A 22045-nucleotide genomic window follows, 5' to 3' on the forward strand; every position below is an offset into this window, starting at 1 on the left:
GGGCTAAGGTTAAAATTATGTTTTGGTTAGGATTAGTGCAAGGGTTAGACCTCTCCCTATAGTTGTGATGGTTAGGGTAAGGGAAAATGCAATAACTACAAATACTGTACTGTGTTGATATGTCCGTTTTCCAAGTGGGTTGAGATCGTGCCAAGCAAGAATGCTGATGCACTGACAATTGCTAAAGCATCGTACAAAACCATCGTTCCTGTAAATGGCATTCCACAGGTCATCTACAGTGATAATGGGCCACTGTTTGTGAACAAAGTGATAAGACAAGTGGCCACCCACTTAGGCATTATGTTGAAGAATCATTGTTCCTACCACCCACAGAATGCAGGGTTGGTAAAGCGAACAAATGGTACAGTTAAACTGAGACTGAAGAAAACTATGGAACAGACTGGAAGGTCCTGGCCAGAATGTCTGGGCCTAGTCAAAATGTGAAAATGAGAATCACTCCAACAGGGAATGGTTTAACATCTTTTGAGATCATTTATGGTAGACCGTTTGTGTTACCTAGAATGACTGATGTCAAAGAGAAAAATGAGAGCCAGAAAATTGCAGAGTGGATGACAAACCTACTGAAGGAGAAAGAGATTGTGAATGCAAATAAGCTGCCAGATGGTGCTTTGTCTCAGAAGGGGGGAAAAGATTGCGCCAGGAGACCAGATCCTCATCAAGGCCATCAAACGAAAGACGTGGTTGAGGCCGCGGTGGGAGGGGCCATACACTGTGGTACTCACTACACCAACGGCTGTTAAGATCGAGGAGAGAGCTACTTGGATCCATCAAAACCAATGTAAGAGAGTGATTCCTCTGGTTGGCACTGAGTAGGGGTGGAAGTCGACTGGTATCAAAACCTTTGGTCGCTGAAGAAACCAACAGATCCCCGCTCCCAGCTATGGTGCCAGTGGGTAAGCTCTGGGTAGTGGTCTGTGTCACAATCTTTATGATTGGTTTGATCGCTCTCGATGTACTGTGGGATGGCAAGATGCTGAATCTGTTTAGAGTGAAGAGATGGACTGGTACACTGGTGGCTGACTGGAACTGGAAAGACCTGGACCCCAACCATAAGTACCCGTTTGAGACCAACATGTGGTATTGTTATGTCAAGGTGTTACTGTAGCAAAAGCATACAACAAGTCAAACTGTTTTGTGTGTTCTCACATGCCGGACAGCTTTGCTTTAACAAGAGGGGTATACAGTATAAAAATATATATACTCTTCTTGTTTAATGGATTATTTAATGTTTTATTTAGCTAATCCTAAATATGTGTGATGTTGCTGTGTTGGTGGACAGGTTAAGTTTCTGCTTTGGGGTGTGTGTGTGCGGGAAGAGGGGTGGGGGTGGGGGTGCAACTAGCTGCTGAAACCAAGCAAATCTGTTAAGTAAACAATCGGTGCAAAATAAATAAGCAGGGATGTACCTTGGGCTGATACATTCATAACTAAACAAGTGTTGTACTGTGGTTTACCTTGGAGATTAGTACTAATACCAATAATAGTGTTATGGTATGTGCACATACTCACACAAACATATAAAAACGCATGATTTTATACGACTGGGGGAACTCAGAACTGTTCCTGTGACTTCATTGAATTGGACTCAGAGAGGGCCTGTTGCTGGTGACGAAGTGATCGTCCCCCGAGCCCTGCCTAGTTGTTCACATGGACCTGGGACTACTAGCTGCAATACTACTGGTTTCCCTTGGTGTTTAGAGAAACAAGAGCTGGAGGGGGCTGAACCCATGGGGAGATTATCTGTTAATGTATGTCGTGTCATCATGAGCTCTCGATGAAGGAGAAAACAATCCTTTGATCGTGGTCGCGGGCGCGTGCTGGACGAAGTACCTACCCGACCTTTAAACCACATTACGATGAAACAGGTTTGGACGTAACGCAAGAATTCAAACATTGGAACACGGCTTCTAAGATTGCTCTTTATATAATAATATATATGCTAAGGTTAGAAACCGCCGATTACCGTTTCCAGGTTTGGGTCAACACTTCCATCACAGTGAACCGCGAGATTGATGCTCTGAGAATTGTTGCTATAGTATGCAGAACAGGATGGTGTTAGATTTGCTCACAGCTAGTGAGGGAGGGGTGTGTGTGAAAATTGGTACTGCATGTTGCACTTATATTCCAGACGAAGTTAACACCAATGTTTCAGTAGCCATGGGAGTGATGAAGTATTTGAGAAAGGCCATGTCACAAGATGCACATCCATCCCGTGATGCAGACTGGTTGTATTGGCTTCTTTCAGGAGAGTGGTGGCATTAATTGTTGATGGTTGTTGCACTTATGCTTGGCATGTTCTCCTCTTTCTTTCTTTTCACAGTCATGGCCTCCTCGGCTGTCTCGGATGCGATGTATTCAAACACGACTACTATGACTGAGCTCGACTTTGAGTTTGAGCTTGAAAATAAGTATTAAGGATTTTACAGGGGGTCTTACAAGGTTAATACAATGTAGTGTCGTTCACATTGAAAACTGATTCAGAGAGATGTGATACCAATGTTTAATAATGACAAACGGGTAAATGTTGGAGAAAATATATTTTCATTTATTATTCATCTCATTTATCTTTGTTGTTTCATTCATTACTTTTATCATTTATCCTTTTCCATTTACCATTTATGTTTTGCATTTGCTGTAACTTGTAACCACATGGACATCTGTGCCTTATAACCACATTGACAGTTGCGCAGATGTCTAACCACAGGCTTAAGCTCTTATATAGATATTGTCATAAGCGAAGGACAACAGATATAGTCTCTCATCCTGTTCAATGATCCCGTAATATACTAACAGCCTTTTCTTGCCTAGTTTAGTGTTCAATGCAATGCCAGAACATGAATGCTGCTTTGTGTTCTTCCTGGAATCAAAAGAAAGGTGCACACATATCTACCCTATTTAGTCACATCATTTGTAACTAGTTAATTTCATTTACAACTACTTGCTAATTGTCAAGTCCCAACACTGCTTTAGGCCAAATTCAGATTTTACTGTTTCATCTCAAGCTTTTTTTTAAGCTAACTAAAATAGAAAACACATGCACTTCTCTAGAGCACAACCGACTGACCTCCCAAAGACAATCTATGCTCTAATGTCAAATGATACAATCCAGGAATGTGGTTGGACAGCTGTCAGACCATGTGAATCATGTGCTGAATACATCCTACAGAATAAAAGAGTCATAAGAGCCACAATATGTATGTGTGAAGGTGATGATTCCCTCTGTTTACGTATACAGGGCCCCTTACCCAAACCATCACAACTAAAGGCAGAGGTCTAACCCTTGCGCTAATCCTAACCAAAACATAATTTTAACCTTAGCCCTGGAATCAGATCTTAACCCTCAAACACAGTTCTCACACCTTGGGTTAAAAAAGAAAAAGAAAACAAATACACAACTAATTCCAGTGTCAAGCAAAAATGATTTTATTATCTCTGTCTTCAAGTATGTACAGTACATTTATTTTGATTGAGTACTGATCTGACAAAAACGAGGCAGGGAAATGTGTTACAGCAGGCAAAGGCAATGAAACTAACTTCTATTGCGAGCACTAAAGAGACAGGAGTTACTGTGTAAGCACAACAAAAACAGCTGCATAGAAGATATTTTCAAGTAAAAAAATAACCCGTCATCATGGACATATTTCTGCCTTTTGAGACACATATTCAGTTTACACAACAAATTTTGTGAAGAGAACTTCAAGGGGCATTCCGCTGAATGTCTAATCAAATTCAACTTCAAATTGGCCACTTAACATGTGCAAATTTTGTCTTATGTATTGTCATATATGAAGGACAATTTTGTCATGTTGTGCTCCTACTTGGGAGTCAGGTGTTTGAAACCACAATATAGGACCTGTTTGTATTACTGTGTGTGTGTGTGTTTGTGTGTGTGTGTGTGTGTGTGTGTGTGTGTGTGTGTGTGTGTGTGTGTGTGTGTGTGTGTGTGTTAGTGTGTGTGTGTGTGTGCGCACCATCTCTTTAAGACAGTTTCACCTGCTTGGATTTCACTCTGAAGGGAACCATTATGGGTAGCTCTGTAGTGCAGATAACCCTCTTTGGGCTCTTGATGAATTTGGTTACCACATTACCCAACAGGTACACTGCAGGTCAACTGAGTGAATCAACTGCTAATTATTTTTCACAAAAGGTAAATACACTCTTGTTTTTCTGACAGTGCACTTGAGAGTATGTTGACTAATACAAATGCAAAGTTGAAAAGAACTGCTAAACTTTAGCTCATGCTCACTGCCATGTTCAGGCTTAGGAATGTTGTTGTGATATTTATTTTTTTCCCAGAAAGATAGACGGACAAGACAGTGTATTTGTAATAAACATGTTTTTGTGTTTTAAAGTGTGACATACATCTTTAGGTACAAGAATGGTCTGTTGATTTTAGTCATGGATAAAGGAGCAGAGTTTCCATAAGATCAATAAGTAAATAATGTGCAAATATACTGAAAAAATAGAAGAATGGGTGTTTTTGCCGTTGGATCAATGACATTTCATTGACAACACCCACAATTTTAACACCACCTGATCTTTGCTCAGGTGATTTACAGTCAGCATGTAAGCAAATTGTAATTTATTGTAAAGCATTATCATCTGTATTTTATAGGCCGACTGGGACATCTACAGCTTTCACATCAACTCCACAGTGACCAGTCGTTACGCTACAACAGTCATCACAAGCCGCGTAGCCAATCGAATGAACGAATCCAAGGAAGTAGAATTCCAAGTACGGATTTCCAAGAATGCTTTCAGTAAAAATCAGTAAATTCAGAATGTGTATAAATTAACAGATGTAAATATTTACATAGATTTACACATGAACAATAAAAGAGTAACAAATCATGGGACATCAACAACATCAGGACTGTTGTTCCCCATAATTTCTTCAAGTTTATAGACGGCAGATGTACAATGGTGTTGTGAAAACCAAGGAACAAGCTCAGCAGCAGTACACTGCACCCACCAAAATCTACCACTTTATGTGGTAAAGATGTGACATTTGTTCACTGTCTTTTTCTGGTAATTGTTTAAATAACCGTCTTTGTTACTACAGGGGTGTCAAACCATGAAAAATACAGTCCAATGTCCAAAAGGCCATTGCAGGCAAATTTCCTCTCTACTGTCTTGGTTTTCGCGTCAATTTTGAATTCCTTGAGAAGATGTCATTGCAGAACAACGGTGTAGCACGACGGATCTATGAGGACTCTGATGCTGACTTACAGCTGGAGGTAGTTAGAAAGACTTGGCTCCTTTATGTTATCATTACTGAGGACTGTTCAATCAAGATTCCTGCACTGTCCATTCACAGGGTTTCTATGAAGAGGTGGCCACTCCTCTGTTGACCAATGTAACCATGATGTACACAGGAGGCATCAATCTGACCCAGACTCACTTCACACAGTATTATAATGGCTCTGAGATTGTGGTGGCTGGTCAGATCACTGACAATGACATCGAGACCTTCACTCCAGAAGTTATAGCCATTTCAGTAAGAAATCATTTACGCTGCACACTGTGTGTAATAATGTGAAACAGCTTTAATGACATGACTGTGGGCCACAACAGGGAACAGGCAGTGTGAGGTTTTCTGACACTAATCCCACTGTGGAATCGGCTGACACAGTGTCTGATCTTCAGAGGGTTTGTGTCACAAAACTCCTGGAAGAAGGACCCAAATGCACAGCGTGAACGTGAGAAAGGCGTAGGTCATACACGATACAGGCAAGGCGGGAACTGACAAGGTGGAGGCAAAGTGAGGTCAAAAGACCGGGTCATACTAGGTAAGTGGATAAGAGGTAACGCTGGAATGCTGGTCATGAGAACACCGACAATCTGGCAAATGGCTATGGCAAGAGGTGGTGCTTAAATACAGGAGGGTTGATTACTGATGAGGCACAGGTGAGTTAACCAAGGGCCAGAAGTAAAACTAGATTAGCTGAGTGCTGGACAGGAAGTGAAACCAAAATAAAACCGGAAATGAGTAAAAAGTCACTAATTGACTTGGATTATGACAGTTTGGGCTTACCTCACAGTCAAACAACTTCTGGACAAGGCATGAGTGTGATATTGGCCATTTTCTTTTGTAGTCTGTAATTAATTAATTATTATTATTATTTGAATTTGTGTTAAGAATTGTTGAAGACCAGTTGATTTAGACAGACAATTCTTTGAGGTCCACCATTCAATAAGAAATAGCTACATGAAAGTGGTTGGTATAAATTGGTTTATATTCCCACATTCTCTGTCCATGTAGACGAAACAAAAAACCCATTGACTAAACAATAATGTTTAACGGCGTTACTCTCCGTTCTTTTCTAAATGTTATCGTCTTATATCTGGAAGGGACAACTAAGAGTTGCAAATCAAGCTGGTAACACTCAAGCATATATATTTTTTTTAAACGTCCTGCTAATCTTTACTATTATCCAGTATTTTCTGGATAATAGATTCCTACCTTATTTTCCTGCTATGGCTTCCCCCTTTTCCTCTCCCTCTCACTAAATTTACTAAAACTAACATTGAGTCAGTGTGTTCGTTCGCCAAAACAATGTCGAACTCCGTAGTTTTCTCTAGACCCCTCCCCAATGTGACCATCGATGACATGTATAGCCGGCTGTCATCGCTCCACTGCTGGTTGTTTAGATGATGTCCTGCAAACGGTGTGGGCTTTGTGGCTAACTGGAGCACTTTTTGGGGAAAACCTGGGCTGATTAGAAGAGACGGCGTCCATCCCACGTTGAACGGAGCCTCTCTGCTCTCTCGTAACATGGCCATGTTGCTTACACTCCCCACTCCGTGACAACTCAGAGTGGAGCCCAGGACGCAGAGTCGCAGTCTTACACGCCTCTCTGCAGGTTCTCTACAGCCGCCACCCACTCTTAGTCTTAGTTATATTAGTTATCGCATAGAGACTGTGTCTGCTTCCCGACCACCTAAACTATACAAGTCACAAACAAATCAAAGAGGAGTGACTTACCAGAATTTAATAAACATCAAAACAGTTCCTCTTACAAAACAAAGTAACCATAAGTTATTAAAGTGTGGTTTATTAAATATCAGATCTCTCTCATCTAAATCCTTGTTAATACATGACTTGATAAGTGACCATCACATAGATCTGTTCTGTCTCACTGAAACCTGGCTGCAGCAGGATGAATATGTTACTTTAAATGAGTCGACTCCAATAAGATACACAAACTATCATGTTCCTAGATGTACAGGTAGAGGTGGAGGAGTAGCAGCAATTTATAGCTTAGATTTATTAATTACTCCTAAACTTAAACATAGCTATAACTCATTTGAGAGCCTCTGAGTCTTTCTCACCCAGACTCTAAAACTCAGAAGCCAGTTGTGTTTTGTATTGTTTACCGTCCTCCTGCTCTATAGAGTTCTTAACTGAATTCTCTGAATTCCTATTTGACTTAGTTCTTAGCACAGATAAAGTCATTGTAGTGGGAGACTTTAACATTCATGTAGATGTTGACAGTAATTGTCTCAGCACTGCTTTAAACTCCTAATTAGACACTATTGGTTTTACTCAACAGGTAAATGAACCTGCTCATCGTTTTAACCGTACCCTCGATCTTGACATATGGGGTTGAAATTGATAATTTAATAGTTCTTCCCCAAAACCCTCTGTTATCTGACCATTTCTTATTAACTTCTGAATTTAGCATAATTGACCTTACAGCAGCTGGAAAGAAATCTTACTATAGCAGATGTTTATCTGACAACGCCGTTGCCAGATTCAAGCAGATGATTCCATCATCTTTTGCCTCAATGTCTTGTAGATACACAGAGAACAGTCACCTTAATCCTTATGAACAGGTTGACTGTCTTGTAGATGATGCTGCAGCTTCTCTACGTACAATGTTAGACACAGTCGCTCCTCTGAAGAAGACGGCAGTGAATCAGAGGAGGTTAGCTCTGTGGTATAACTCAGAGATCCGCAGCCTTAAGCACAGGACCAGACAACTACAAAGGCAGTGGCGTTCCAACAAAATAAATGTAAACTGCATTGCATGGTAGGACAGCCTAATAATATATAAAAAAGCACTTTGTGCTGCTAGAAAAACACATTATTCCTCCCTGATTGAGGAAAACAAAAACAACCCCAGGTTTCTTTTCAGCACTATAGCCAGGCTGACTAAGAGTCATAGCTGTGTTGAGTCTACTATCCCCTTAAATCTCAGCAGCAATGACTTTATGAACTACTTTACTAATAAAATTATCATCATTAGAAAAAACATTCAGCAGCGACTCCTTCCAAACGACAGAAAGCACTGTCTAGATCAATCAACTTTAAATATACCAAATCCTCTGTCTTACCTAGACAGCTTCTTTTCCATAACTCATATGGACTTAACCTCAATAATCAACTCCTCCAAGTCGTCCACTTGTCTTTTAGATCCAATCCCAACCAGATTACTCAAAGAAGTTCTACCTTTAATCAGCTTGTCCATATTAAATCAAATCAACCAATCTTTACAAATAGGCTATGTACCACAGGCTTTTAAGGTGGCTGTGGTCAAATCTTTATTGAAAAAACCTACTCTGGACCCTGGAGAACTAGCCAACTATAGGCCCATTTCAAATTGACCCTTTATTTCTAAGATTCTTGAAAAAATTGTGGCTAAACAATTATCTGACCACCTGAGTGGGAATAACCTGTGCGAAGATTTTCAGTCAGGATTTAGAAAACATCATAGCACAGAAACAGCTCTGGTTAGAGTCACTAATGATCTTCTCTTAGCTTCAGTCAATGGTCTAGTTTCTGTCCTTGTCCTGTTAGATCTTATTGATTGATACAGTTTATCATAACATTCTATTACAGAGACTAGAAGATAGAATCGTAATTAAAGTAACAGCACTGGGATGGTTTAAATCCTATTTGTTGAACAGATTCCAGTTTGTTCATGTTAATGAGAAATTCTCCACATGCACAAGGATTAGCTATGGAGTACCACAAGGTTCTGTGCTTGGTCCAATTCTGTTTAGCCTATACATGTCTCCTCTAGGTGAGATTATTAGGATGCATTCTATTAATTTTCATTCTTATGCAGATGATACTAAGCTATATATGTCTTTTGAACCAAATGAAACAGATCAACTAGTCAAAATTCAGAGTTGTTTAAAAGACATCAAATCTTGGATGTCCCAAAACTTCCTTCAACTAAATTCAGATAAAACTGTTGGGCCTAAAAATCTGAGAGAGACACTATTGATTCAGATAGCCACCCTGGATGGCATAACATTAGCTTCAGATTCTACTGAGGAACCTTGTGTCATCTTTGACCTCTCTTTTACATCATACTTTAACCAAATCTCTAGAACTGCCTACTTTCATCTTAGAAATATACAGTAGCTAAAATCAGAAGCATCCTCTCTCAGAGCGATGCAGAGAAATTGATCCATGAATTTGTTACCTCTAGGCTGGACTACTGTAACTCCTTACTCATAGGATGTCCTAACAGCTCTTTAAAAAGCCTACAGCTTATTCAAAATGCCGCAGCTAGAGTTCTGACAGAACTTAAAAAGAGAGATCACATTTCTCCTACATTAGCTTCTCTGAACTGGCGGCATGTAAAATGTAGGATAGAATTTAAAATTCTTCTATTCACCTACAATGTACTCAATGATAAAGCTCCTTCTTATCTTAAAGACCTCATAGTTCTTTATGCTCGGAGCAAAACACTGTTCTTAGAGCGCTGGGCTACTTGTGGTTCCTAGAGTTTTTAAATGTAGAATGGGAGGCAGAGCTTTCAGCTACCAAGCTCCTGTCCTCTGGAACCAGCTCCCTCTTCAGGTTCGAGAAGCTGACACACTCTCCACCTTTAAAATTAGGCTTAAAACCTTCCTTTTTGATAAAGCCTATAGTTAGAGATGGTTCAGGTCACTGGCAATTATTGTTAGTTACAGGAACCATCTCTTAGTTAAAGACTGCTGGGGGACTTAATTTATACACTGAGCTCCTCTGTTTCCTTCTACCTTCTCTGTCCAATAACCTCCCATCATTGTTCTATGTTCAACTAACCTGGTCTCTTTCTCTCCCCCCCCCCCCCCCAGTCAATGCATCATTTTTTAATCATGATGTACTTTTACATTTGCGTGACCCCCCCCCCCCCCCCCCCCCCCCCCCCCCCCCCCCCCCCCCCCCCATCACCTACAGGTATCATTGGACTCAAAGTTTGGTGTCTGTGATGGGCAGCTGCGGATCCAACCATCCTGCCTGTGTCCAGTCTCTGGTCCAACCATCTTTCGTGTGCTCTGTTGTTGCTTGTTGTTGTTGCCGTGTTTTTCTCTCTCTCTATCCCCTGACCGCACTGGGATCCCCTCAACCGGTCGAGGCAGGGGGCCGCCCACATCCAGCCTGGTCCCTAGTCCAACCATCCCACCTACGTCCGTCCCTGGTCTAACCAGCCCTGCCTGTGTCCGGTCCCTGGTCCAACCAATTCCGCCTGCTGTTGCTTGTTGTTGCTGTCTTTTTCTCTCTCGCTCTCTCCCCCCTCACCCTAACCGGTCAAGGCAGATGGCAACACACATCCAGCCTGGTTCTGCTGGAGGTTTCTTCCTTGTTAGAGAGGGAGTTTTTTTCTCCAATGTTGCAGTCAAATTGTAATTAAAGGCTTGCTGTGTGTAAAGTGCCTTGAGATAACTGTTGTGATTTGGTGCCACATAAATAAAATTGAATTAAATTAAATTATTGTTTTTATCGATTTTATGTTTATTGTAACATAAAACCCCAAAATAGGTCATTGTAGTAAAGTGTACTTAAAAAAAAGAATGAGAGCACTTGAGACGTATGGCCAGCGCTCACTGTAGCTGTTCTGTGTTTGTGTGTATGTGTGGGTGGGTGGTTGAGTGGGTGGAGGTTGATACAAGACAAACTGGAGGCACGGTTGCACTCTGACAGGAGACATCATGGGGAGAGCTCTGATGCAAACCACCCTCTTTGGTCTGTTGCTGACTTTGGTCACCTCATTGCCAAATAAAGTAAGTTCATAAAAGCTGAGCAACTACACTGTAAATACAGTATTTTACTGGAGAAAGACATCCATTGTAAGATTAATGTAGATTAGCTTTGTGTCAATACTGTATAAAACAAGACATTGCATGTAAAACCCTCTGTACAAAAAAATGCTTGTTTGCCGCTCATTGCAGGGTGTTGTTTGAGTTGTGACCTTTTGAAAAGACCAAAACATGTGTTTGTGCTTGAAGATGTATTAGTCTGATTGTGAAAACATAATCTAATGTTGAATCTGTTGGTAAATCTTTTAGGGACAAAGAGCAAAGTTCAATAGACAAAATCAGTAACTAAATAACTGGTGTAAACATTGTGATGCAGTTGAGTTGAGTCATAGACTTTGTAATTCTAGAGTTAAAACATTTCACCATCTGTTCAGGTAGCTTCTTCAGCCTGAGGGATGTTGGTTAGAGACCACACAGTTATCACCCAGCTACACATCACTTTACTCCTGTAAAGGTTAGGCCTTTTGGTGGACAAAGGACTGTGCCTAGAGTAGATGTAAATGTTATTTAAGCACATGCACAAAGCAATGGGAAATTGGGGTTTGGAATTCTATCAACAGATGATCTTGGTCAAAAGATCAGTGTATTCTTTATTTACTACCCTCCTGTATTTTCCTAGGATGACTGGGACATCTACAGCTTTCACATCAACTCCACAGTGACCAGTCGTTACGCTACAACAGTCATCACAAGCCGCATGGCCAATCGAATGAACGAATCCAAGGAAGTAGAATTCCAAGTGCGGATTCCCAAGAATGCCTTCATCAGTAAATTCAGAATGTGTGTGAAATATTTACATAGGTTTACACATGAACAATAAAAGAGTAACAAATCATGGGACAGTCAGGACTGTTGTTCACCATCATTTCTTCAGGTTTATGGACGGCCAGGTGTACGATGGTGTTGTGAAAACCAAGGAACAGGCTCAGCAGCAGTACACTGCAGCTGTATCCCGTGGGCAAAGCGCTGGGCTCGTCAGGTACATGGGCCACTTTACTACCTACAGGTCCTGTCTGTTACTTGAACCTCTCACAGTGGGGCCTCAGTGTAACATGCAGTAGCACAATCTAAAGAAGAGGGTGAGAACCTGTGCTCCAGTGCTGAGATGGTGCTCTGTATTGCAGCTCTGTAGGGAGGACCCTGGAGGAATTTAAGACGTCAGTGACTGTGGCCGCTCACCAAAAGGTGACCTTTGAACTCACGTATGAGGAACTGCTGAAACGCAGGCACGGCAAGTACGAACTGCAAATCCATGCTCGGCCGATGCAGCCTGTCAGCGACTTCAAGGTAGGTCTCATCATGTAATGGTCATGCAGGGAGGGTTGGGGTCGTTACATATTGATTCATGAGTGGTTCTAAGTATTTTCCTTCCAGGTTGATGTGTACATTGATGAAAAGGCCGGCATCAGTTTCCTGGAGGTTAAAGGTGGACTAAGCACCAAAGCTCTGGCTAATGCCATCACCAAAACACTGACAGACAAACAGGTACAGCAGGAAGTGATGGCAAATCCTTACAGTATGTTTATTGGTTTGTTTCATCCAGTTTACTGTCCAGTCAATGCATCATTTTTTAATCATGATGTACTGTACTTTTACATTTGCGTGACATCACTTGAACTATAACTCTACAAACACAAAAACTGTTATTTTTTCTATAGGCCTTAGCGACTCAGGGTGGGAATAACCCCCCTGCTACAATATCATAACAGAGATGAAACAGCCTCCAGGTCCAAGCTTCAGTTTGTCCCTTTCAGTTCATGCTGTTTTCTGGCATTCTCTTGTTTGTAGGCGTGGGTGTACTTCTACCCAACTGAAAGCCAACAGAAGACATGTGACAGCTGTGGAGAGCAGGGTATGAATGGAGATCTGGTTATTGTTTATGATGTCAAGAGGGACATTTCAGTTGGTGACATTAAGGTACATAAAGTGGTTTACTGTTTATTACATGAAAACCAACAATACAGGATATAAAGTATCTACAGTAACTAACTACTTCTTTATTAACAAACCTTTTCAACAAATATAAATTTTTTTAAGGCATCAGGTGGATATTTTGTTCACCACTTTGCTCCGTCCAGTCTTCCACGGATACCAAAGAATGTTGTCTTTGTTATTGATCAAAGTGGCTCCATGAGTGGCAGAAAAATACAACAGGTACAGTTTGTTAAATACTGTCACTGAGGCACAACAGGAATTTTAGCTTAGTGAGACGGTTGCATGAATTTCGTTGAACATGAACTAATCATTACCTCATGGGTTTTTAAACCTGAGTTGAAGCCCTGACATGTCAGTGATTCTTCTTTTCTCAGACCAGGACAGCATTAATCCATATTTTGAACGATTTGAATGAAGATGATTTTTTCGGTCTCATCACTTTTGATGGTGACATTTTTCACTGGAAGAGAGAACTTGTTCAGGCCACCAAGACAAATGTGAACAGTGCCAAGACTTTTGCACAAAATATTCCAGCCAGCGGATGTGAGTGTGTTTTAATAAGTATATATTTTGTATGATGTTAACAAGTAGAACAGCAAAGACTAAATATGTTTTTACTTCATTGTAGCCACTGACATTAATGCAGCAGTGCTGGAAGGAGCTCGTATTCTGAAGGCACATCCCAGAGAAGGTTCAGCATGGATCCTTATACTTCTGACTGATGGGGACCCCACCTCAGGTTAGGACTAAATACACATGCATGAATACTATGCCCTAATGAGACCATAAATAACTTATTTACATGTATTTCATTGTTTTTTTTAGATTGTGGTGTTTTGAAATTAAAAAAATGTAACATAATCCACATTTCATTCAGAAATTAACGATCATTTTGAACCCACCAAAGTCTACCACTTTGTGACATGATGTGACATTTGTTCACTGTCTTTTTCTGGTGATTGTTTAAATAAACATATTTTGTTACTACAGGGGTGACAAACCTTAAAAAAATACAGTCCAATGTCCGAAAGGCCGTTGCAGGCAAATTTCCTCTCTACTGTCTTGGTTTTGGTTTTCGCGTCAATTTTGAATTCCTTGAGAAGATGTCACTGCAGAACAACGGTGTAGCACGACGGATCTATGAGGACTCTGATGCTGACTTACAGCTGAAGGTATTTAGAAAGACTTGGCTCCTTCATGTTATCATTACTGAGGACTGTTGGACGTGGGGAGAATCAAGATTCCTGCACTGTCCATTCACAGGGTTTCTATGAAGAGGTGGCCACTCCTCTGTTGACCAATGTAACCATGATGTACACAGGAGGCACCAATCTGACCCAGACTCACTTCACACAGTATTATAATGGCTCTGAGATTGTGGTGGCTGGTCAGATCACTGACAATGACATCGAGACCTTCACTCCAGAAGTTATAGCCATTTCAGTAAGAATTCATTTAAGCATTTATTAAGTAATAATGTGAAACAGCTTTAATGACATGAGTGTGGGCCACAACAGGGAACAGGCAGTGTGAGGTTTTCTGACACTAATCCCACTGTGGAATCGACTGACACAGTGTCTGACAGACGCCTTCAGAGGGTTTGGGCCTACCTCTCAGTCAAACAACTCCTGGACAAGGCGTGAGTGTGGTGTTGGCCATTTTCTTCTGTAGTCTGTAATCAATGAATTATTAAAAGCTGAAGTCCTCTATAATGATAAAATTGTGCTAATCACAATTTTGAGATGCTCCTAAGAAAGTAAAATATTGACGTGTCAGATTTAAAGTTTCAGCTCAAGTTCTTGTATCACAGTGTCTTAAGAAAATGAAAAGAAAATGTTTATTGTGTGAAAGACATACTAATTGTTTAATATGTGAAAATACTATGTCAATAATAATAATAATAATAATAATAATAATCATAACTTAGGCTGCAGTTGTCTGGGCCTGAGAAGGATCGAATGAGGGAAGAGGCCTTGAAGCTGTCACTGAAGTACAGCTTTGTGACCTCACTCACATCTATGGTGGTCACCAAGCCTGAGGGAGACAACTCTGATGTGCTGCATAAACCCAAAGAAGGTGAAAAACCTGCAGCAGTGCAAATGTGAGAAACATACATACAACAGAATACAAAATCTAAAAAGTTTATCTTCATCTCTTCTTTTAACAGGCCAGATGCAGCCTAATCCAGGTATAGCATTGCCTTGCTTTAACTTGATAATGTCAAATAATTTATTATTGTATTTTATATATAAATACATTCACAAATGTTGCAAATTGATTAACCATTAATCATTTGATGATGCACATCGGAAAAACATTTTAATTTGATGTATACAAAGCTCAAACATTTGGACTGTGCAAGTGGCTTATTTAAAATTAGACTACAAGACCGAAAAGTAAAACTTTGAACTCATTTATTATGTTTTTTTCTGTTTTTACAGTTGCAAATTCAGGTTTGATGTAGAAAATCTTGTACAGCAATTGAGTGACAGAAAAAGTTAACTTTCTTTAATGCTTATATATTTTTAAATTGAAACAGAAACAATGGGGGGCGGCACCGTGGTGTGGTGGGTAGCACTGTCGCCCCCACCTTCACAGCAAGAAGGTTCTGGGTTCGATTCCCGGAGGCGGCCCCTGTGCCTTTCTGTGTGGAGTTTGCAAGTTCTCCCCGTGTTTGCGTGGGTTCTCTCCGGGTTCTCCGGCTTCCTCCCACAGTCCAAAGACGTGCATTAGGTTGATTGGCCTCTCTCCATTGCCCGTAGGTGTGAGTGTGTGAGTGAATGGTTGTCTGTCTATGTGTTGCCCTGCGGGTACACCCTGGACTGGCGACCCGTCCAGGGTGTACCCTGCCTCTCGCCCGTAGCCAGCTGGGACAGGCTCCAGCACCCCCGTGACCCCGCACTAGGGAGTAAGCGGTTAAGAAAATGGATGGATGGACAATGTGTACATGTCCTAAAGGTCTGCCAATAATGCCAACTTCAGCTTTTAGTGGATGACAGTACTGTCATCCGGTAAGTCACTTACTAAATGAAAACATTTCCGGTAAGTCACTTACTAAATGAAAACATTTGCCAAAATATTTAGCTAAAAACTGTCTGACCTATAATTATTTTTAATTACTATAATTAACTATAATAAAATGTCATTATTGTACTGTAAATAAAAATATTTCACATTGATACTTTGCAACACAAATGTACTGTACTGTGTCTTTAGCGCTTTTCTTACCAAATTTCCTATTTTCATTTATCCATAATTGTTTTAGCATTTATGTACAGTATGTTTTTGTTTTAGGAAGTAGTGCTCGTTATAGTAGTGCTGGAAGAAGCAGAGGTACTGTATTGCTTTTCTTTTAATACTCCTTTGACATACTGTACAGTAACTACAGTATTTTACTGACAGATATCAAGGTAGACAAGATCTGTTAATGTTCCCTGATTAATACCCTCCTAAATGTATAGTAAAGATAATGTTAAGTCCCTCTTTAAAAGAACATAACTGTAACTGAAATAATTATTGTACCTATTGTAAATAGTCATTCAAGATGCCCACATACTCTTTCATACAGGAGGTTTAAATTCAGGAAAATCCAAAAATCCTTTTAATATTTACAATAGAAAATATTTTTGCCATATTATTACAGCACATGGGAATTATAAACCACACAGCAAATATAAGCTGCTTTAAGACTTTAATACTTTAAACCTATAATTTAGTATCATTAACAATTTTTAACTGGGTACATTCAAACTGTTGACATCTTTCAAAAGATAAAAAATAAATCTTGCGTATAAACAAACATTGTTGCAAAATACATCTTAATTAATATAATAGAAATGTTCTTTAAGGTGTGTGTTTGATGTATTTATGGTATGTATTTTTAGGTGTTGGATATTCTCATGTTCCCACTCGTAAAGGTATTGTATGTTATACTGTATGTACTGTAGGTAGGTAGTGTACTTTGCAAAATAAATCCTAATGCTTCCAAAATATTTTTTTTATCTTACAGTAAATGTTTTGTTTTTTATTACCTCAGTGTATTTTGTGTTCTTCCTTTAGAAATCCATGGTTTTCCTGTTCATTTTGGTAGAGCAGGTACTGTATTTTTTGCTTTTCTTTTAATATGCTAGATATACAGTAACTACAATATTTTATTTAAGATTATCAATGTTTACCAGATCTGTTGAAATTCTCTGATTGATACCCTCTTAAATCCAAAGATAATTCCCTATTTGCAACAACATAGCTGAAATCATTATTGTGAAATCATCATTGTAGCATACTTTTACTTTTAAACTATGCACACACTCACACAAGGCCCAAGGCGACTTCTTACGGCCAGCTGTTTTGTTTTTTACAGTATTCAGTACTCATGTATTTAAAGTATTTATGGCAAAGTATTTATGTTTTTAGGTGCACATGCCCATCTTCTTCATATTGAAGGTATTGTTTGCACAGCTCTGATATCACTACTGTTTACTTTCTCTAATTAGTTATTTTGCAGCTAAACCAGCCATGTTGATATTACACAACACAATACAACACTTTAATAAGAGAGTGTTTTTTGGCTGTACTGATTACATATGTGTGTAAATTGTAATTTGTAACGTTTCACCCTCTTGTAATTATGTATACACCTGGCATTTGGCTTGATTTTGTTTTTCAGAAGAAGCATCTTTGTTGATCCGTCCTCAGTATAAAATGGGTATGGTTTTCAGAATTTAACAAATTTAACAATCACAAAATGTTATCACATTTCATTTCTGAATTTGTTCCATTGTGAATTTGTGATCTGGCTCCAGTAAGGTTTTATATGATTTGCTACAATGAAACTGTGGCTTCACACGAGAAGCAAACTGAGCCTACTGAATTACAAAATTGATGTCTACTACTACACTATCTACATCCAGCATCATTATTTTATCTTTTACATGATGTCTTGTTTTACAGGCCCTGATTTGCGCACCAGATTATCTACTGGTACTTTTTTGTTAATAAAGAATTTATAAAATAATTATGCATATATATATATATATATATATATATATATATATATATATATATATATATATATATATATATATATATATATATATATATATATATATATATATATATTATAATGAAATTATTGTGTGGTGGAGCAATGAGAAGCTGGGTTTACATGTGAAATAATTTGAACGGTTTATAGACATGCGTCTTACTGCATTCTTTTGTTTGTTTTGTCAGTAGTGACATCTGCTGATCTGCTGGTTGCTGGTACAGTAAAACTTAAAATCATATGTAGCCTAAGAGGTGTATATATTTCTATATTCAATGTTTAAGAAACGTGTATGCACGTATACAGCCATGTATGCAGCTTTTGGTTTACAGAAGTTTGGGATTAAGAGCCTACAAAAGTCACTGGTATAGTGTTTTGGCTTCAATAACTTAAAAATGTGATCAAATGCTTAAAAACCTTCAATTCATACACTGACTGCATAATAAACATGTGCATACCATTAAATACATGTTCATGTGTAATTGGATATCAGTCTGATCACTTGGCCCAATCCCATTTCTGGCACATTAATTGGCGTATTGTAGATATTGTCGTTATCCACAAGATGCAGATATAATTGATGTTGCTGTAAAAGCCACTGCACTAGATGCACACATTTAGTCTGTGACTCTGTGTTTCTGTATCTTTAGATCCTGTTGTTCACAGGTTTTTGATTAAAACTGAGAACCAGTCTCTTCCACTCTGCTTCAACGTACCTGGAGACACTCGCCTAAAACTTCTTCACCATCCCAGTGAGGGTCAGTACAACATTCCTTGCAATTTCATTGTTTCTTTATTATCTTAAACTAGAGGACTTAAAAAAATGTGAAACATGTCAAACATTTCAGATATCCATCTTCTTTTTAACAGAGCTATCTGTGTTTGGTCATCTTGATTCTATAAAAGACAGAGGCTTTAAAATAATTGGCATCCATTTAAAAAATGGCCAGTTTGTTGAGATCACCACAGTTGGCATCAGTGTAAGACAATCGTCAGGAGATATGCGCTCCTTTGAACGGAACCTTGTCTCACCTGAGTGAGTAGTCAGAGGACCTCCTTTATCTCTAACTTGTCTAACAGCTGCTTTCCACCCTCCCTTATATTGTGTCACTGACTATTGGTGCAGTGTATAACAGGAAAAATGTTGGACAAGCTTTGCAATGTATTTATGTATTTTTTCCAGCATTACAGTGACTGGACGAGACAAGGAATTTGATGTTGCCGTTGGAGACACTCGCATGGTCGTCTTAATTCATGAGGTGGATGGTAACAAATTCCTCTGGCCAGTTTTAAGACAGAAGCCGTCAGACAACAACATTGATGGAATTTTAGGTTTGTTTGAATGAATCAAAAAATAAGTTAATGATCGCATCCATATGAGGTTTGAACAATCATTCAAGTATTCTCTGCTTTTCCTCTTATCTTATGTGTCTAGTTCTAAAGCCAGCAGTTTATGAGGAGTTGCAGCAAAGTCCCTCCACAAAGCTGAAGATCAGAGATCAGGAGATTGGTGTCACCAGGTACAGTTTGGTCTCATACCCTTTAGTATTAGACCACAGAATGAAAAGCTATTTAAAAGTGAAAATTTGTATAATGAAGCTCCTTCTACAAAAACATGACCATGTCTGTGGTTCCTTTGCAGATCCAGTGCTGTTGACTACAGTATTTCTGCTGCCCCAACACTGGACTGCTGGTTCATGTCTGCTGAGTCCGCTCTGCAGAGACGCCTGGATGATTTCACTGTTGCAAAATTTTAATTCATCTCCACGTAGAATCACCAGAAATATGTTAATTTAAAGCAAAATAGGTCAAGCAGTTATTTACTATAATAAAAATTACAAATCAATAAATATATTTCAAAGCTTTGGTTGTCTGGATCTGTGACAATTGGCCATTCACACCACTGGAGGAGTTGTTGGGTTTTGTTTCCCCCACAATCTTGGTTTTGTTTCTTGAAGATGTCACTTCCTGTCTGTGTGTAATTACTCTGATGCTATACACCCTTCTAGACTTGTATTGTTATGCCCTAAGCTTCAAGCAGTAAGTACGGCAGTTACTGCTAGTGTATGTAGGAGTTTTGAAGATGTGAAGTTGTCTTTTTTTAATGTCCTGTTTCCCGTCCTGTGCCAAGTTTAGTACCTTGTGTTGTCTTTTATGTTTAGTCTCATGAGCCTGTAGTGTACAGAGCTGTTAATTTTATGGTTGGTGTTGCTGCATAGCAGTGAGCTTTGCTAGTTTCGGTTCCTGTTTGGGTCGTTGCATTTGGGTTCTACCCCTCTCCTGTCTTCGTCCACTTACTTATTATTACTTAACTTATTATTTATCTTGGATGCGTAGGATGGTAAATGGTCGCTGTAAAAATATGACACTTTCAACACCCATTCTGGGATCTAAAGTGTTTTACATGCATTTTCGCATTTACCCACACTGATGATACCTCTGACAGGGCGTGTCAGTCTTTACATTTAATTTAGAATGATATTCAATCTAAAATTCAAGAATTGATTAAATTTGAGTGATATCAAACTACAGTATATATTCTGTATACATTATTTAAAACAACAAATGTCAACAAAGGCATGTCCTGGGAAACTGGAGTTGACAGAATCTGGACCTAAGTAGAAAACAAAGGAGGACCGTCCAAACCTGCTCCTGTGCTTATTGATGGCTTGTGAGGTTATGTACATACAGTAGTTTGGAGAAACATCCAGGTGCTGGCACATACATTTAGGGCCAGGGGTGGGCTCTTTCACTGGGGCCTGGGGTTGAGGCCAGTTGTGGCCTCGCTCACTGGCCCTGGTGGAGAGATCACCACCCAGTTTTAACTGCAAAAAGACATTTAGGGTGGGGGGGGCACTGTCCGGGGGACACACCGTCAGCCAGCGGTCGTGCTCCTGGAGGTGTCACCCACTTTCAGTGCACTACAGTTCCACACACTCACGTCCAAGCTGGGTTGCAAGGTTATGGGGTGCCTTTTCCGCTGCCCTCTGCTTCTCCCGGGTTGGGGGATTTGGGTGGGGCTCGGGAGGAGCTGCAGTCCCTGCCTGGGGCCACATCGGCGGCAGGCCGGAGACCTACCCTCCCCACGAATGAGATTAAGCAAATGGTGTGGGTGCGAGAATGTATCTGAGAGTGCATGGGTTCACGTATGATTGACTAGTTTGTTGTGAGAGAGTTTATGGTGTATGTGTGTTGAGTTTGTATGCATAGGGTGCGGTTGGAGTGTGGGGGGTCCGGTTTTCCGCCCGGGGTATGTTGATCATCTGCCTGGGTGGTCTCCTTTCTGCTGACCCCCACCAATTGCTGGCCTTGTGCTGCAGGCCGCTGTGGTGCCAGGGGATGAGGTCGGGCCGATGGGGTGGGCCCCGCTCCGCTCGTGTAGGGGTGGTGGACTGGGGGTCAGCCCCACTCTGGGTGTGGGGGCATCTCCTAGTGGGCTCCCTACAGACCGTGGGTCCTCGGGCTCCACTCTTTCAAGCCGACCCTCCCACCGGGGAGAGTGTTTGCCCCTGGTTCTCATGGGGCGGACAGCGTTGACCCCCGGTGGCCCACTCTGGCCTCGGGTGCTGTCTCTGTGGCTGCTGCAGCTCTGCCTGGGGGGCTCTGTGTGGGCGGCTTGGGTCGTAACACCTGCCCTCCTGGAACTGAAGGTGTGTGGGCTCCCTGGCTGCTGGGATTCCTTCCTCTGCTTGCTGGATGGGCGTAGTGGCCGAGCCCCTCACATCACCCTGGCTTCCACAAGTGGCATTGTTCATGCACCAACGTCTGCCTCACCCTTTGGGTGAATAATATCAGGCTACAGCCTTACTAACCTTGTAGTGTGACACTCAACACCTGAACAGGCTTTCCAAATCCAACTAAGTATTACTGATACTTATCACTACCAATATCAATAATGTGTTAATATGGAAATTGTGGTGTTGTATGTCATGACTTTTATTAAGTAGTATGGGATATGTATAACAATGCATATGTGTATGTACTGTATATGATATGTATATGTTTGTATGA

General features: G+C 40.3%; 2 protein-coding genes across 3 annotated transcripts; both read left to right on the forward strand.

Annotated features, from left to right (window-relative positions):
* The first annotated feature begins 521 nt into the window (after window positions 1-521).
* Window positions 522-6088, forward strand: LOC129604137 (inter-alpha-trypsin inhibitor heavy chain H3-like). Its single transcript, XM_055509113.1, has 6 exons — window positions 522-713; window positions 4637-4756; window positions 5109-5258; window positions 5339-5518; window positions 5596-5674; window positions 6045-6088. Exons 1-6 carry the CDS (start codon window positions 522-524, stop codon window positions 6086-6088), a joined length of 765 nt encoding a protein of 254 aa, XP_055365088.1.
* Window positions 6089-10919: 4831 nt separating this feature from the next.
* On the forward strand, window positions 10920-19900 carry LOC114855151 (inter-alpha-trypsin inhibitor heavy chain H3-like). Of its 2 annotated transcripts, XM_029150048.3 has the most exons (26): window positions 10920-11022; window positions 11678-11838; window positions 11933-12037; window positions 12183-12345; window positions 12433-12543; window positions 12847-12975; window positions 13096-13212; window positions 13368-13536; window positions 13622-13732; window positions 13984-14165; window positions 14257-14436; window positions 14511-14632; window positions 14921-15069; window positions 15161-15181; window positions 16288-16326; window positions 16878-16910; window positions 17053-17088; window positions 17407-17436; window positions 17660-17698; window positions 17944-17973; window positions 18223-18252; window positions 18685-18792; window positions 18905-19070; window positions 19218-19366; window positions 19470-19554; window positions 19677-19900. In XM_029150048.3, the coding sequence occupies exons 1-26, from the start codon at window positions 10951-10953 to the stop codon at window positions 19789-19791; spliced, it is 2652 nt and encodes an 883-aa protein (XP_029005881.1). In that variant the 5' UTR covers window positions 10920-10950; the 3' UTR covers window positions 19792-19900. The 2 variants fall into 2 exon arrangements, with proteins under 2 accessions (XP_029005881.1, XP_029005882.1); XM_029150049.3 differs by lacking the exon at window positions 17944-17973.
* The last annotated feature ends 2145 nt before the right edge of the window (window positions 19901-22045 follow it).

The sequence above is a fragment of the Betta splendens genome, chromosome 5 (genome assembly GCF_900634795.4).
Source record: "Betta splendens chromosome 5, fBetSpl5.4, whole genome shotgun sequence".
Lineage (NCBI taxonomy): Eukaryota > Metazoa > Chordata > Actinopteri > Anabantiformes > Osphronemidae > Betta > Betta splendens.

Bases quoted from the DNA above. Each gene is read 5' to 3' on its own strand.
- LOC129604137 (XM_055509113.1), top strand. From the start codon at position 522: ATGACTGATGTCAAAGAGAAAAATGAGAGCCAGAAAATTGCAGAGTGG. The intron at 714-4,636 runs GTGGGAGGGGCC...TGTATTTTATAG, and splicing joins AAGACGTGGTTGAGGCCGCG to GCCGACTGGGACATCTACAG. The intron at 5,675-6,044 runs GTGTCACAAAAC...GGATTATGACAG, and splicing joins GTCTGATCTTCAGAGGGTTT to TTTGGGCTTACCTCACAGTC.
- LOC114855151 (XM_029150048.3), top strand. From the start codon at position 10,951: ATGGGGAGAGCTCTGATGCAAACCACCCTCTTTGGTCTGTTGCTGACT. The intron at 12,544-12,846 runs GTACAGCAGGAA...TCTTGTTTGTAG, and splicing joins AAACACTGACAGACAAACAG to GCGTGGGTGTACTTCTACCC. The intron at 13,733-13,983 runs GTTAGGACTAAA...TTGTTACTACAG, and splicing joins TGATGGGGACCCCACCTCAG to GGGTGACAAACCTTAAAAAA.